At 54.4% G+C, this 16,652-nt stretch overlaps 2 protein-coding genes across 2 annotated transcripts; one reads left to right on the top strand and one right to left on the bottom strand.

Moving 5' to 3' along the window:
- Position 1: 1 nt before the first annotated feature.
- CDEST_00638 (uncharacterized protein) lies at positions 2-6,187 on the bottom strand. Its single transcript, XM_062916797.1, has 5 exons — positions 5,775-6,187; positions 5,087-5,710; positions 4,800-5,036; positions 848-4,749; positions 2-778 (listed from the first exon to the last, which is right to left on the bottom strand). The coding sequence occupies exons 1-5, from the start codon at positions 5,962-5,964 to the stop codon at positions 722-724; spliced, it is 5,010 nt and encodes a 1,669-aa protein (XP_062772848.1). The 5' UTR covers positions 5,965-6,187; the 3' UTR covers positions 2-721.
- A 300-nt stretch (positions 6,188-6,487) lies between these two features.
- Positions 6,488-16,625, top strand: CDEST_00637 (Putative serine/threonine-protein kinase ATM, plant). The gene is made up of 6 exons (XM_062916796.1): positions 6,488-6,851; positions 7,057-7,264; positions 7,435-8,866; positions 8,922-9,259; positions 9,311-13,775; positions 13,898-16,625. Exons 2-6 carry the CDS (start codon positions 7,108-7,110, stop codon positions 16,341-16,343), a joined length of 8,838 nt encoding a protein of 2,945 aa, XP_062772847.1. The 5' UTR covers positions 6,488-6,851; positions 7,057-7,107; the 3' UTR covers positions 16,344-16,625.
- Positions 16,626-16,652: the final 27 nt, after the last annotated feature.

Below are 16,652 nucleotides of genomic sequence, written 5' to 3'. Positions count from 1 at the left end.
TACGGCGAACAGGGGGGGGGGGAAAGGGAGGCATAAGGTTGCGAGGGCTCCATGGCATTTTCAGCGCGTTGGAAGGGGTAGGAGGGGTAGCCAAGGGACTAGGCCTTGGCTCCTTTTTTTGTTTATTTTTTGGTGATACCCGTTCAGCCAGCATTGCGTTCAGAAGAGCGAGGGTAGCAGAAACCCTAACATCTGGGCCGTAGCGTGAACACAGAGAACCATTCCACTTTGTGCGACTCCTGAAGCCGGCTCGTGCGTATGTCATGCGTGCCCCCCCTGTGTGGTGTTTTCTCGTTGCATGTTTCTCGCCCATGGAACGATGGAACGATCCATCTTCGTTTCTGCTCGCCGTACTCAGGTGAAGCTGGCGAGGCTAACATCGCATCGCAGGGAGGGAAGGGAACGCCTGCTTCACCTGGCCTTTGGACAATGGCGGAGTTGGTCGCGGCACGTTAACGCGGTAGGTACTTTCTTTGCTTGATGCATGTTTTCTCCGGCGGGGTCGCAATTTCACACCCCGGGACTCATGACCTCCGGTCAGGTGTCCCCCCGTTTCCTTTCCGGCCCTTCACCTCTCTCCCGAACGCCTGGTTCTATGCACAGAAGACATCTACTACACTGGTTTGAGATCTGTTTTTCTCTCCGTCTCTCCCCCCCTCTAATATTCCACCGCTGATTATACGTCGTCTTACGCGCGCGCCCCTCCCTTCCACCTAGCTCCTCAAGTGAACAAGACGGGGCCTTGTTTCTTGGGCTCCGGCATCACCTCGTTCTCAAACTGTGGCAGTTTGTCAGCAAAGGAAAATCTCACTTCAAAGATTGGCAACGTCACGATATCGGGACTTACCTCTAGGAAACCAGTCGCGCCAATCAGGACCATGAAGCCCTCGGCCAACTCCTCGATGTGGTCTTCCAAGACACCGCCTTCCCCTTCTACTGTGCCGATGCCCGCGCTGCGCTTGAGAGTATGCGTTACCAGCATGCGGTGTTCCGTGAGGAACCTACGCCCCTGGAGCACGTTGCTGGAGCCGCGGCTGACGATGGCTGCACCCACGACCTGCGTGACCTTGGCGAGCAGCTCGTAGTGCTTCTCCAGAGCCTTGGGATTCATGGGGTCGATTTGCAGCTCGGGGTCTGCTGCGAAGAGGCCGGAGGCCTCGATCGACCGGAAGAGGTTGGCGTGGAGGATATACTTGGCGCCGGGTTTGGTCTGCGCGAGCTGCAGGAGCAGTGCAAACTTGGCTGACACGTACGTCTCCTGCGCCGTGTTGCCCGTGTGGACGACCTCGGTCCAGTCTTGCAGGATGGTCCGGAGAGAGTCGACGAGGATGCCAATGAAGTTAAGCCGGTTAAGCGTTTCGACAATGTGCGAGTCGTCTTCTTGACGTCCGAGGTTAACCAGCGCGTTGAGCAGAATGAAGGCGGCAGCCTGGCATGCGGCATCGCTGCTGTAGGCATCGTCGCAGATGACGTTGATGAGCCGCTCGCCGTACATCTGAATCGTCTTGATCGTCTTCTGACGGCCGGCGACGAGCAGCCCCTGGTCTACCATGCCCGTCAGGTAGCGGTAGCAGATACTGTAGTAGATTGCCCGCAGGTCTGACGAGCCAGTCCATTTGCCAATGGCCTGCAGGCAGACCTGGAAAAGCTGGTAAAGCTTGTCACTGACGAGGCTACCGATGGCCTGGCTCTCACGGTCCAGCGAAGGCTTCGAGGTCAAGTCGAGCTTGAAAAGGAGAACCCTGGCCAGCTTGGCAAGTTCCATGGCTTCTTCTGGCCGCTCCGACGCCGACGCCTCCAGGCCCGGCAAGATAGCCTGCAGCGCTTGCAAGTAGAATGAGGCCTCTGTCGTGCCCTTGAACTCGTTGGATGCGACCATGACGAGGAGTAGACTCGTCCACGTCTTGAGAACAACGAGACCTTGCGATGCTATCCGCCTTTGGCGGTTAGTGAAAATGAGGTAGTTGATGATGAGCGTCTCTTCCCGTTCCAAGGTGGCAAAGTCTTGTGCCGTGAGAATAACACCCTCATGTCTTCTCTCGCTGCCTTTCAGTAACAGAATCTCCCTCGCTCGGTCAATATCGTAAATGGCATTTCCGTGGTCGTCTTCCCCGAGACAGGTGCTGAGGTCGAGGTCTTTGTAGAACTGAAGAGCGGGAAGTGACTCGCCCCATATGCCCTCGGGTAGTGAAAAGTCGTACAAGTCGAACACGGTAGGGATGGGCATGGGCTCGTTGTTCTCGCCCACAATCTGACCGTTGAGAGCCTCGAATATCCGCCGTTTGAGGGACGGCATCCGACTCTGCGATATGCTGCAGAGCTCCATTGCGATGTACTCCAAGCTCATGCTCCGCAGAGCAAGAAACTCGATGAATGTCGGGGCGCCTTCAGTAAGCGGGAAATCAGGAGCACTGATGTCTTGGTTTTCCCAAGGCAATTGCGGCTGGATGACAACCTCGCGGAGCAAGAAGTGAAACAGGACGTCGTTATCGCGGAGTTCATCAATGACAAACGGGGCTGACAGTGGTGATGTCCACAAGACTCGGAGAATGTGCATGCATTTGCTCTTCAAGGAGACTAGCCAATGCCGCATGCCGTGAGCATCACCAAATGGTGTTTCCAACAGTAGCCTCAGCATGTTGTGGAAGACCGACGTCCTGGCAGCAAAAGGGCCATTGGGCTCTGTCGACAGCGAGTCGACGCCGCAGTGGAAGCCCAAAAGAAGATGAGCAATCGTAGGCTTGTCAGGATTGGCAGCCAGGCAGCTTGAGAGAAAATCGAGAATGTATGTTTTGGTGAGGTAGTCGGGCGACTCGGCTTCCCGTCCCCAGTCGAGGGGCGTCATCAGCTCTGCGGCGAGTGACCGAGCGATGGTTTCGTGCTCCCCGTTGGCCTCGAGCGCGACAATGGCTTTGTTGCGATGGCTCTTGCGGCCAGGTGTCGATGACCACGCCGACGTGATCTTGAACGACGCGGTCATCTTCTGCAGTAACCTCAGACAGGACAGGGTTACTTCGGGATGGCCGAGACCACAGTAGTTCCCTAGGTCGACTACAAGGCTAAGATGGCCGACCAGACCGTCTTCAAAAGAGGCGTACGCGGCGTTGGCAACAGGCGGGCGTCGGTGGTTGGACTGCATCTTGATCAGGGGACGGACAAGATCGAGGAAAGTGGCCTGCAGATCCAGGACCTTGGAGATAACCTCGACAGCCCTGAGAATACCGAGAATCACTGGTGAGTCGGGCGGTGCATTTCCCACATCCACAGCATCTTGATGAATGGTCTGGGCGAGGGCGGCAATGACCTTGTCGTTGAACATCCATTCCATAACTCGGGCGAAAGGGTGGAGCTTGACGTATGTAGCCAAGTCCGTCGCTGCCATTGCCGAATCGATGGGAATATTAGTCTCGTTGGCGATGACGATCAAGTTTTCGTTGAACGTCGATAGACATGTTGCAGCGAACTCGAGACAGCTCAAACGGAGCATTCTCAGCTGGTTGATGTCGTTGACTTCGTTGGCTTTGTTTGCCAAGACCTTACCCAGGACGGTGTCGACGTAGATTTCGATGCCGGGCATGCGGTTGGCTGAACCGAGGTTCTCGGGAAAGGGTAGGGAATCGTTGAGGGAGCTGCTGTCCTCGGGTGGCGTGATAAGCGCGATCAGAAGCTGGATGAAAGCATGGGGCTCGTCAAAGCCGTGGCAGATGTCATCGCTGACCGTGTCCATAGACACGACCGGGGAGCTTTGGGGTGACCGGTGCTGGCTTGGTGTCACAATGTAAGCGCCGTTCATCCAGGCCTCCAAGCATTGCCACATGATGTTGGCTTCCTCTTGAGTTTTCCGGGAAATCAGCGCGCGCAAGGCCATGAAGGTGCCTGCTCGCAGGTCCGCCGGAACAGGACTGCTGGCAAGCTGGAAGAGCATCTCTACAAGGTTGAAGCTAGGCTCCTTCAGAAGGAATTGTCTGGCGGTCTCGCTCTCGGAAGCCAGCTTGGTGATGAGCCTCAGATATGACTGGAGCATCATGGTAGACTCGGGCTCCGCTTCGGCCTGGTCGCTGCTGGGCCTGCCGGGTCGGTAGGTCGATGAAACCTGGGGGGCCGTAGCCTTCTCCCTGATCTTGTTTGAGAAGAAGACAAGTTCTCGGAAGATTTGATGCCAGGTAAGGGACTGCGACCGCCTCATCTTGCCCGACGCATGATGCCCCTCATCCAGCAAAAAGTCGTGAGCAGCCGTCGCGCACTCGTCGTTCCCGGAAATGGCCTGCAACATCTCACAAAACGAACTGACGAGTGGGGTTGAAGCTCTTCGTGAGGCCCAATGCATAAAACCCGCCAGGTTGCTGTCGGGGTCTGACCAGAAGCTCATCGCAGCATCAGGGCGACCTTCGTAGGCGTAGGCAATGACAACCAGGAAACGCTCCAGATCCAGATCCTGTTCGTGTGTCTGGCTGAGTTGGCGTTGCTCGTCCTCTTCCACACGAAGCTTTCTGAGGACGTCAGGGAGATTGGAAATGAAAGCGTCGACGAAAACCTCCAGCTGGTTCATCAGCAATGTTTGGAAGTATTCGGCAAAGACAATCGAGTCTGAGATAAGCGGAGGGGCCTTGCGCTGAAGCCAGTTGCGCATGGTAATCCTCGAAGGGTCGACCCATTCAGGAGTCTTGACATCAGCAGCAATGGAGAGGATGAAGTCGAAAGCACCATCCTTCAGCGCCTCCAGGAACTGCTTTGACCTCTGGCGATCCTCTGAACTGTCATTAGCCCCGGAGCTGCAAATGTGACGCTTTGGGACTCACCTTGATCCAAATCCACGCCTTCCAAGCCTCCGAGAAGAGAATCGTCAAGATACCACCCGCTGTACTCGGCCAGCCACCAAGCTTTAACCGCCGCCTGTAGGTAGACCAGGCGCCAGGGGCTCTCGTCCTGCTGTGGGCAGATGATCGGGTTGAGCTCTCTGGCCATGCTGAGGTTGGATATACCCTCCGTCGAGCCGTATAGGGTAATGTATGCACCCAAGGCGGGGAACAGATGTGCTGTGTACGTCAGTTGAGGAACGCCATTCAAAGGAATCCGTGGTTTTTACCAAGCAGCACATCGTATTTATCGGCATTTCTCAAATGCTGTAAGAAAGCTTTGAAATCGCCAATCTCGGCCTCTCGCTTCTCGATTGCGCGACAGAGAATGACAGCGAGGATCTCGTGTTGCTGGTAAAGGCTGACACGAGAGAATTCTACCGTCTCCATCTCCTCCGGCACCTGGCCGCCCCTACCATTGATCAAGACGGCAGCGGCCGTCATCTTGTCGGCAATCTTCTGAAGCCATGCCCTGACATCCTGCATCGCTGACATGCACCTCGGCAGCAGTCTCTTTTGTGACGAAGCGGTTTCGCCAGGCAGGTTCTGGAAAACAGTCGCCGACAGGCACATCTGCACAACGTTAAGAACTTCTGGATCGACATCCTCCTCATCCAGCGCATCAATCTCCATCATCAGCCGCACGATGTCGAGGGTGTATTTGCGCTGTTGGTGGACCCGGATCAGACCGCACTCGAGCAGCGAGCGGCCCAAGCTGGCAGGGTCATCTTTGGCGTCGAGCAAGCATCGTGTCGCTTCGATTTCGTTGATCTCGGCCTCGTCGGCAAGGTTGAGCACAATCTGCTGGAACTCTTCATTGAGGCCGTATTCTTCTTCGTCAATGACAAGCTTGCCTGGCGCATCACGCTAGGTCAGTGTCCGGAGTCGAGGCAGCGTGTTTGCAAGCTGTTGACTAACCTGACTTGACGGCCTGGCGACTCTTCTCGTCTCTTGGCGGACGTTGCCATGTCTTCTCAAGCTCCCTTTCGAATAAAGCTTGGATCTCAGGGTTGTCCAAGGACTCGACGCCTTCGGGACGTCCGTTGCGAACGGCAGCTAGGTCGCGGTGGAAAAGCTGCAGCGCATCAAGGGTGGTTACTTCGGCCATTGTGAGGGATTGGGCGCGCTATTGCATGGCCTCGAGGACTGGTAGTGTCATGGGCTAAGAGGAGGCCGCGAATCAGTCGCGTTGGCGGGTAGCGACGGGGGGTTTCCTCGATTGTATGGTCGTGCTGTCGGCGCAGGCGATGCTTTTCGAGATGCCGGGAATTTTAGAGTGGATCTCTTCAGAGGTTGGTTGGTGGTCCTTACACTCATCACCGCAGGTGCAGTGTCTGGTTTCTGGGTGCAGGCGCGTAATCGGGCCTGGCCGGTGCCTGTAACGTCCTGGTCCAATCGATTGCACTGTGCCCAGTCGCTATGTCCTAGAAAAAAACAAAAAACCGCCGGGACAGCCAATGTTCCGCGCCGAAGTCGACAGGAAACGTACCGAGCCTTTCCTTCCAGGGCAGGTGGTGAGCGTTTCTGCCACCATTTTCTGGACTGGCAGGGATCAGGGAAGATGAGAGCTTGAGGGAGCTACGGAGAAGGAGTGAGAGAGCTGTGTTGATTGCCTTCAGGCTGTGAAGCGCCGCGTGAATTCCCAGGCGCGCATCACTCCTACGCAAAAGACATTAACACTGCATTGAACCACCGTTCAACGCTTCTAGCTCCATCAGGCAGGGGATCGGAAGACCGGGGACAGACTTCCGTAGCTTAGGCTCGCTCTATTCAACAAGCCATTTCCTTGGTTCAGAACCTGTCAGTGTCAAGTGTCAGTGTCAGTGTCAGTGCCGTCGGCTTCGAGCTCCGTTTGCGCGACAACCGCGGACTGATCTCACTACCCGCACCGCGCCACGCATACATGACTTGACCGCGGCCTCACTGATCGATGCGCTGGACGATCAGGAACCCGACATCTCTTTCTCCTCATATTGGTTATCCATAGGTGTCAAGGTACGTTCGAGTATCTGTTTTCCATCCCTCGGCAGATACAGCATGAGACAGATGCTATGCTATGTACCTACCTTTGGGAAGAGTCTCTCCTGCCATCGTCATCCTACTGCCTGGTCCATTTCCCAATACCGTCTTTTCTGTTTCTCTCTTTCATGTATCATGTTCCATTCTTCATCGCAGCTCACCATTTACTGACCGAAATCAGACGCCAAAAAAGCGCCATGCCAGCTGGCAGAGCAGTCCAATACTAGCTAGGATGGCGCCCCCGAAGATCAAGATGGGCGAAATCACCGTCAACGACGCTCTAGGTAGTCATTTCTCTTTCGACCAGCAACCTCGATCTGATAGCTTATACGATGTGGTAGACGCGATATCCGGAGGCACTCTCAAAGAGCGTGCGACAGGTCTAGATGGTGAGTTTCACATTCGCCCCCATCCCCGGGGCCTAGTACTCTTGTATTACCTCACTCGCCGTCTCTGTCACTCGGTCCATAGCCTTTGCATTCCCGCGTGTTATAGTAGTCTTGTTGGGGGTCCCTTGCTGGCGAGGGCCACGAATACGGGGAAGACTAACGCGATGTAGATCTGATTTTCCTGCTTGACAAGAAGGGCAAGACCGCAAGCCTATCGGCTCTTGGCGACAAACATTACCATCGTGTATTCGAGAGTTTGTTTCGATGTGTGGTTAACGAGAAACAGAGCTACTACGGAGGCAAGAAGACGACGGCCGCGGCGGCATCGGCAAGGCTGGCAAAATGTGCCGAGGCTGTCCGGCTCGCCGTCAGTCATGGGGCTTCAAAGCTTAAGCGGAAGACCATGCTTGCCCTCGTCGATCACATCACGCAGATTCTCCCCGGGCCTGGACCCGGCCATGGCGATGAGGCGTACGTCGAGCCACTGCTAAAAGACTACGTAAAGGCCCTCGTAGGGCTACTTTCCCACCAGTCCAACGTCGAGCACCTTGCCACGTTGGGTGCCAAGGGTTGGCTTGCTTGTGTAGATTTTTGTATCGAGGCCCTGGAACGCTACCTAGAGAACGCCGATCGAGACCGCGACTCTGGCTCTCGGGCCTCTCCGGCGCCGGGCACGGCATCGATGGGATTCTCCACTGGCAGGAGCACCAATGCAAGTCAAAGAATACCGGGCCAAATCCACCGTAGCACCGTCCAGGACCTCCTCCACTGCGTCAACCTTCTTGTTCTTCCACCCAACGCGCCACTCGAGCAGAGATCCAGAGATCTCTCCAAAGCACTCACGCAAGTGCTGCAACTGCGTCATCTCGGACTAAGTCAGGTCATCCAGCTGAGCTTTGCCTCGATCAACATCCTCTTGGCCGAGATCCAAACAAACGACATCTCGCAGGCCAACAACTTGGCCAGAGACCTCGTGCCACTGATCAGTCACTGGTGGCAAGCTCGGACCGTTTCTCAAGATGAGATGCTAAACTCCGTCCGAGATGAAATGCTCAAGACCATTTTCATCATCCACCTACACCTAGAGCACCTTGTTTGCCATCAAGAGAACGAATCAACCCAGAAGGATATCGAAGATCTCGCCGAATCTCTGTGGCTGGAATACTCACGACGAAGCATGAGATCGCAACTTCAGCTTGACGATCTCACGTTCATCTCTGGGCTGCCCGACGATTACTTCAAACTGGACCTCTTCGGTCTGCGTGTTCATAATCGGGACGGCGAGAGGAGATGGGCTCTCGTGCAGAATATTGCCATCCTGGAGCGTATTCTCTGGAAGAGCCTTAAGCATGCCAGGCCACTGTCACCGGGGGAGCAGCCCCGCAAGAAGCGCAGGACCCGTGGTGCAGCTACTCGGTTACAGGAGAGGCTACAATCGCCCAGTCTGGCTGTGCAGAGAATATCCTTGCAGCTTGTGCCCTTCCTCCTGGGGCTCAACACATTCTCTACAACAGAAGCCGCAGACCTCTTTGCAGACATTGTAGCTTTTGTTGGCGATAAGGACACCACTGTGTCATCATGGGCTATGCTTGCTTGCGCCAGGTAGGTCAGCTGAGCGAATGCAGTCGAAAAGACTACTCACTAACAATGCTCCTAGCTGTACCGTGTTCCGTTTTGATTCCGGAGAAACGACGGCGTCGTGGAGGCATCTGTGGCAGATTGCTGCCCGGGCAATCAGCCTTCCCAACACCAGCCGTGCCGCAAGTGTTCTCCTGCACTCAATCCTCGAGAGAGATCTAGTCCCATATCACGATGTTTCGGATGATATCAACAGCATTGTCACAACTGCTGATGTCAACGGCCCAGCTGTTCTGGTGGATTCTTCAATTATCCTCATGTTGTACCTGTTGACTCTTCGGAACGTGAAGCAGCCAAACGCTAGCCAATCCACAAGCCACCATATCATCCGATGGGTCTTTTTGAAATGGAATCCAGGTGAGTTTCCCCGAGCTTGAGAGTACTATCCACAAACCTGACTGTAGACAGCCGACCCGAGCTATGCTTCTCTCTTCTCAATGCATGCTCCAGTTCCAGAATTGGTCAATATTATCCAGGCATGCTGTGGTACAAGGGTCGCATCTCTCACGACGCCAGTGATCGTATCTGGGGGACCGATCTGCCAGACCTGGAAGGCACAGTATGAGATATCAGCTCTGGCGAGATACTTGCTACTGTTGGAGCCACCGCGAACAGTAAAAGCTGCCTCGACGGCTTGTAGCCATGCCCCAGCAACCGAACTGAGCAATGTCAGCGACTCGATTACTTTCCATGCCTCAAAGAAACTGGTGTTGGAACTTTTGTTTCCCAAAGTCGAAGAGTTGCAAGAGCTCTGTGACTTGTGGAACAAAAAAGGATCTGAAGGGGGGGCGCCAGTCTCTCCAGACAGGCTTCACAGTCTCTTTTCGGCAAACGTCGTTGGCACGATGCTTGCCTCTCAACTCACTGACCTCAATTCGGGACAGTCGCGAGACATTGAGTCAGCCCTTGCTAGACTATCAGAGACCAGTATCAGTGCTGCCCTTGATTCTAGCGATAACCAAGCTTTCTTCGAGGTCATGCTCAAAGTCATTCGCCCTGTATTTCCAGCTTTGAATATCACGAAGTTAAGCGCCTTCCCCAAGGAAAATGCACCCTTGTTTCGATTCTTGGCAAAGCTGGCCGCAGGCACTCGCGAGCGGACTGCGCGACAGACCTCGGGACAAAACCAGGACCTGATGGACTTGGATGACGAATTCGATTCTCAAGAAAGCAAGGCAAGCGTAGCCATAAGGACTGTCGATATTCCTCGGTTAAGCATTCCCATGAGTCTAGATTCGGGCGCCTTGTATCAAGACACGGCACAGCGCCTATACCTTCTCGAGGTGATACACAAAGACGCTGCGCAGGTCGGCATTGTTCCCCAAGATTTTCTTGATCAACTGCTGCTTCTCCCCAACGACGAGTTTCTCCTATGCAGGTCGACGCTCTCGGAGTTGTTCGCGTCTGACTTGCCCATAGGGCCTGACGATGCCCTTCGAGTCGTCGAGAAGCTGGGTGAAGTTATTGGGGAACAGGAATACACATGCTGCGAAGTAGCCCATTCAACAAGCCTCGACGTTCTCGAGGGTATCATACAGGTCTGGATGGACGAAAAGCACGAGGTGTCTTCACTCGTCGGGGACTTGTACAATTATTTTGTCAAGGCCTCTCTCCCAAAGAACAGTTTGTCTCCCAAATCGCAAATGTCTCTTGCGAGCTTGCTATTCGCGCTTCTGCGAAGCAACCCTCAATACGGAAGCGATCTGGGTCTTGACTCCTGTCGCACGACGCTGCTTTCCATCATGCAAGAGGGGACATTAGCCGTCAAGCACTTCATTGGGTCGGCCCTGCCAGACATTTTCGGCATTTACGTCCTCAAGATGCATGATGATATCTTCGTGGATGTTCTCAGCAGCCTTCCTACCGATCCGGAGGCCATCGAAGGCATTGCGTTTCGACTCTTCGTGTTATCTCAGCTGGCGTGCCGTTGGCCGACGCTCCTCAGACGATGCACATACCATATATTTGAGACGCCGGGAAAGATAATGCAGTCAACCAAGTATGCCAAAAGGTGTCTGGAGAAGGTTTCTGAAGCTCTTGACTTGTCATCTCCTCGAGAGCTGTTTAGCATCTTCAGCCCCCAGCTGCTGTACACGTGGCTTGAAATGGATGCCGTCGAAGACGTTCCGTTCGAAATATTCGGTTTCCAAAGTCTGGACACTCTCCTGCGTGAAGCACAGGCCGAGACATCTGCACTAGAGATCATGCGAGGTCGTTACGAAAGTGTTCGGTCGCTCGCACAGCGACTTGGTATGTCTTTGGTTGACATGGTCAAACAAGGATTCACAAAAATCATGGCCTACACAATTGCGCATGAAACTAGCACGTCTAGCTCAGAAAACGATGGCGGCGAGACTTGGGTCCGCAAGCTACTCGGCAGGGAACTGTTCCTGGAACTCATATACCTCAACTTTGCGGACATTGTGGCGTTGTTGGTGGACCTTTTCGATCAAGAAGATCCCATTGAGAAGTACCTTTCAAGGGACAAAAACTTCCAACACGCAGCTGATAGTCTGAACGAGATGAAGAAGTTTTCTCAGTCAACCACAACCCTGCCGCCCAACCAACAACCCATGTTCAGGGCCAAATTCCTGACCAGGGAGCTATTCCATTTGTGCAGCAAAACAGAGTATGAGCTGCATGCACTTTGGACGCCAGCTCTTGTGGTTTCGGTCGCTCGAAACCTCCTCAACACGGTTCATCCGGCATTGGGCTCGCTCCACGCATGTTCCGTGCTGCGGAAGATTCGGGTGTTGATCGCTCTCACCGGTCCCGTGGCATTGGAAGCCTACCCTCTCGAGATGCTTCTCTCGTCCATTCGACCTTTCATTGTGGACTCAGAGTGCGCTGATGACGCACTTGGCGTCAGTCGCTACTTGATTGCTCAAGGGAGCGGGCATCTAGAGCAGACGCCATCCTTCCTTGCCGGATATGCATTATCTACACTTGCCTCGCTGAGGATCTTTCTCGAGTCCAGCCAGTCAAGCACTACTCAAGAAAGTCAGTTCAAAGCTACCATGAGTAAGGCGCAGACTTTCCACACGTGGTTCAGCTCATACCTCACTGGGTATGAATCGCCCAATTTCGCTGATGAGCAGCAGAGAGAAGCGTTCAGATCGATCACTCATTCGGCTTCCAATATTCGATCCTCGGGAAACGCAGAGAAGGGCACACCCGAGAGCACGCTTCTACTGGAAATTCTCAGAGATGGTGAGCGCGAGTCCAGACTACTGAACGAAGCAGCCCGAGACCTAGCACTCGACATGCTCTGCGGAGATTTCGTAGTGCCTGCTGTTGGCCACAGAGATGTCATTGACACAGACAACGAGGCCCTGCGCCACAGTGGACTTGTTTGGAAGAGCTGCAATTCACTCGCTTTGAGTGATGAGTATCTTGCCTGGGCGGGCCGTGTTGTTGGCAGGTCTTTCGCTGCGTCAGGAGAGATACAAACCGAGATTTTGGAAGAATCTGAGCTCTCGCGGTACAACATCCTTGCGCCAGGAGACAACGACTCCGGTCAAGGACTGCTCCGTCTGCTGCAACAACTCACCCAGAGCAAGGACTCACATGTTGCTGGTCTCGCCGAATCAGCACTGAGAGCAGTGGTGTCGGAGGCAACAGCCCAGAGCGACGATGACCTAATCACTGCAGCACAGAGAACGTTGACCGAATCGTTATGTCTAGCTTCGGCTTGGGAGCATTACCGTACACCACCTTCTGATTTCGTCTCATCACAGAATATCCCCGACTCTCAAGTCTTCTTTCGCGAGCACGTGGAGAGTTCCGACTGGGTTCAGCAGCTGGCGGTTCATCTAGCACAATCGGTCCCCGAGTACATCATTCTCGTCGCATTGGTGCCAATCCTCAAGAACGTCAAGGGGTTTGCTCAAGACTCCTTCCCTTTTATCGTTCATTTGGCTTTGTGCGGTCAGCTCGACAAACAGCAACTCATTAAGCGCAACCTGTCAGAAGCTGCGAGAGAATGGTTCAAGGTCCAGGATGATGCAGCGCAGACGAATCAGAAACACCTCATCAACACGATTCTGTATCTGCGGACACAGTCGTTGCCTAAAGAATCATCTATTGCTGACCGAGTCTCGTGGCTTGATATCGATTTTACCACTGCTGGCGCCGCCGCCTCGCGCTGCGGTATGCATAAGACGGCCCTGCTTTTCACCGAAATCGCCGCTTCTCAGACAACTCGCACGTCCAGACGATCATCCGCGGTGCGTGAGGAGGACTCCAGTGAAGTCCTTCTTTCCATCTTTGAGAATATTGACGACCCCGACGCCTACTATGGCTTGCCACAATCTGCCGATCTCTCCAGCGTTCTGTCTCGGCTGGAGTACGAGAAAGATGGCTCCAAGAATCTAGCCTTCCGAGGAGCCCAATACGACAGTCATATTCGGAGAAGGAATCCCGCATCACAGCTGGACAGCCAATGTCTCGTGAGAGCTCTCGGGACTCTGGGTCTAGCTGGTCTCTCCCACTCTCTCCTCCAGACGCAGCAAAGCCCTGATGGCGACGCAGCGTCCCTCGAAAGCACATTTCAAACAGCACGCCGGTTGGAACTGTGGAACCTGCCTGTACCCGCGACAGCCGACAACTGCTCTGTGACAATTTATAAGGCCTATCAGAACGTCCAGCAGGCCGGCGCAGAGGCTGCAGTGCGCAACGCCATCTATGATGGCTTCAGCCAAACAATGCGCAGCCTTGTCAATCGTGGGCTTAACGCAGCTAAGCTCAGACAGCATCTTGGTGCTCTCGCAGTCTTGACTGAGCTGAATGAGATCGTAAATGTGACCGACTTCTCTGAGCTGGAGGGCATGCTTGAGAGATTCGAACAGCGCAGCCAGTGGATGAGACGCGGACGGTACGTCGTCCCTATCACGGATTGCTTCCTTCTCTTTATGTACCCGATATCTCTCACGATACTTCCAATCTTCCATCTCAGAAGTCTTACACCTGTGACCCTTTGAAACTGACGGACGACAGATACGAGGACGTCAGCCACATGTTGTCTTGTCGAGAGACGACATTGAGCTTGATGAGTCAACAACCGAAGCTCCGCAGCCAGGCGCTGTCGATGGCCGACGCCAGACAGGTCGAGATCCGGTGCATGATGATGTCCTCAGGGATCTACCGCTTTCACCAAGCGACCCAGGAATCTCTCAATATTTCCACGTCGTTGACAGATCTGGTCGGCCCATGCGAGTCCTTGGGGATTAAGGTTGATGCTGCCATTAAGATCGAGGCAGCCAACTCGTTGTGGGACCATGGAGAGATGATTTCCTCGATTCGAATGCTTCAAAGCATCGACTGCGACTCTTCTCTGAAGAAGCAAACCATACCGGTTAGCCGGTCGAACCTATTGTCCAAAATCGGCCACCAGGTGTCAGTGGCCAAGCTGGAAAAACCCCACCACATCCAGAAGAACTACCTTGAGCCAGCCCTCAAAGAGCTTAAGGGGAAGAGCGAGGGACAGCAGGCCGGGCATGTCTACCATCAGTTCGCCATGTTTTGCGACGAACAACTACAGAACCAGGATAGCTTGGAGGACTTGGCGAGATTACAGAGCCTGAGGAAGGGCAAGAGTGACGAGGTCTCCCAGCTGCAGAGCCTCATCTCTAACAGTCGAGACTCGCAACTGAAGCAAAGGTACCAGTCGCACTTGAACCGCGCTCGTCAGTGGTTGCAGCTAGACGAGCAGGAGCTTCGCCGCGTGGAGCAAACGAGGAGCGAATTTGTTCGTCTCAGTCTCGAGAACTATTTGCTCTCTCTCGTTGCCTCCGACGAGCACAACAACGATGCCTTGCGATTCACCGCGCTCTGGCTCGAGCGGTCGGAAGAGACAGCGACCAACGAGGCCGTCAGAAAACATTTGGAAAAAGTACCGACGAGGAAGTTTGCCGCTTTGATGAACCAACTTTCCTCGCGGCTACAGGACCAGCCGAACTCGGCTTTCCAGAAGCTCCTGATCAATCTTGTGTACAAGATCTGCGCCGAACACCCGTATCACGGCATGTATCAGATCTGGTCCGGCACGAAGGTCAAAACGCGAAAGGAGGACCAAGTAGCGGTGCTGAGACTCAAGGCCACGGAGAAAGTTGCGGCTCTCCTACAGTCAACCAAAAACGTGGCAGCGATCTGGCAAGCGGTGGACCGGACGAGCGCCTATTACCATCGACTTGCCGTCGATCGAGACCCTAGCAAATACAAGGCCGGACAGAAGATTGCGCTGAGGGACATCCACTCGGCCCAGTCTTTGCAAAATGCGCTGGTGAAATACCGGATCCCGCCACCAACCATGCAGCTCGAGGTGTCGGCGACCAAGGACTACTCGAGCGTTCCGGTCATAGAGAGACTGGAGCCTCAGATGTCGATTGCGTCTGGTGTAAGCGCCCCCAAGATCATCACGGCCATCGGAAGCGACGGTAAAAGATACCGGCAACTGGTCAAGGGCGGCAACGATGACCTCCGTCAGGACGCCATCATGGAGCAGGTGTTTGCAGCAGTATCATCCCTTCTGAAGCTACACCGGTCGACCCAGCAGAGGAATCTTGGCATCCGCACTTACAAGGTACTGCCTCTCACATCAGCGTCCGGCCTCATCGAGTTTGTCCCAAACACAATCCCGCTGCACGAGTTCCTCATGCCTGCGCACGAGAGATACTTCCCCAAGGATCTCAAAGGGTCTCAATGTCGGAAGGAAATCTCCAACGCTCAGGGCAAGACAACAGAAACTCGTATCAGCGTCTACAGGAAGGTAACGGAAAGGTTTCATCCCGTCATGAAGTACTTCTTTATGGAGAACTTTGTCGATCCCGACGACTGGTTCGTCAAGCGGCTGGCATACACGCGCACCACTGCGGCAATCTCGATGCTCGGCCACGTGCTTGGTCTCGGAGACAGGCATGGCCACAACATTCTGTTGGACGACAAGACGGGCGAGGTTGTGCACATCGATCTGGGTGTTGCGTTCGAAATGGGACGCGTCCTTCCCGTGCCAGAGCTCGTCCCGTTCCGGCTGACGAGAGATATCGTGGACGGCATGGGTATAACGGGTACCGAGGGCGTCTTTCGCCGGTGCTGCGAGTTCACGCTCCACGCCCTGCGCGAGGAGACGTACTCCATCATGACCATTCTTGATGTATTGCGCTACGATCCTCTCTATTCGTGGTCCATCTCCCCCGTCCGACTGGCGAAGCTGCAGGGCGGGGAGTACGACGGCGACGGCGAAGAGGGCGAAGGGGAGGGCAGGAAAGACAGGAAGGGGCAGCAGGTAAATGAGCCGTCGGAGGCAGATCGGGCGCTGGAGGTCGTGCGGAAGAAGCTCTCCAAGACGCTGAGTGTGACAGCGACAGTCAACGACCTGATCAATCAGGCGACCGATGTGAGCAATCTGGCCGTCTTGTACTCAGGCTGGGCGGCATACGCGTAGTCATGTCTCCTGTCACTCTCTGGCCCCCTCTCCCTCCATGAATGCTTCTAGTGAGAACATCAACAAACGAATCGATGCAATGCAAGCATGTACATATAGCAGTGACTTACAGACACGCGATGCAGCCTTTTATCTAAACAGCATTTAGACACTATGTAAGACGCCGACATAGTGGCACTTAGTCGGATACTTAGCAAGGCTAAGCGCGCTGGTCTTGTTGCTGGCTAGGGCCTCTTAGGGCCAGGTTGTTGTAGCGGCAAGCTTCAAATATTCGAGAGACGAATAGAGAGTTGGCAAAACCACCAAGGT

The sequence above is a fragment of the Colletotrichum destructivum genome, chromosome 1, assembly GCF_034447905.1.
Source record: "Colletotrichum destructivum chromosome 1, complete sequence".
Taxonomy (NCBI): Eukaryota; Fungi; Ascomycota; class Sordariomycetes; order Glomerellales; family Glomerellaceae; genus Colletotrichum; species Colletotrichum destructivum.
This window is presented reverse-complemented; position numbering and strand designations above follow the sequence as displayed.

What these genes read in the sequence shown, in the direction of transcription:
- CDEST_00638 (XM_062916797.1), bottom strand. Translation starts at nt 5,964, where the DNA reads ATGGCCGAAGTAACCACCCTTGATGCGCTGCAGCTTTTCCACCGCGAC. An exon ending in TAAATACGATGTGCTGCTTG is followed by an intron (nt 5,037 to 5,086) that starts GTAAAAACCACG and finishes TGACGTACACAG; the next exon opens with CACATCTGTTCCCCGCCTTG. An exon ending in GCGCGACTGGTTTCCTAGAG is followed by an intron (nt 779 to 847) that starts GTAAGTCCCGAT and finishes AAACTGCCACAG; the next exon opens with TTTGAGAACGAGGTGATGCC.
- CDEST_00637 (XM_062916796.1), top strand. Translation starts at nt 7,108, where the DNA reads ATGGCGCCCCCGAAGATCAAGATGGGCGAAATCACCGTCAACGACGCT. An exon ending in GCGTGCGACAGGTCTAGATG is followed by an intron (nt 7,265 to 7,434) that starts GTGAGTTTCACA and finishes AACGCGATGTAG; the next exon opens with ATCTGATTTTCCTGCTTGAC. An exon ending in GCTATGCTTGCTTGCGCCAG is followed by an intron (nt 8,867 to 8,921) that starts GTAGGTCAGCTG and finishes CAATGCTCCTAG; the next exon opens with CTGTACCGTGTTCCGTTTTG.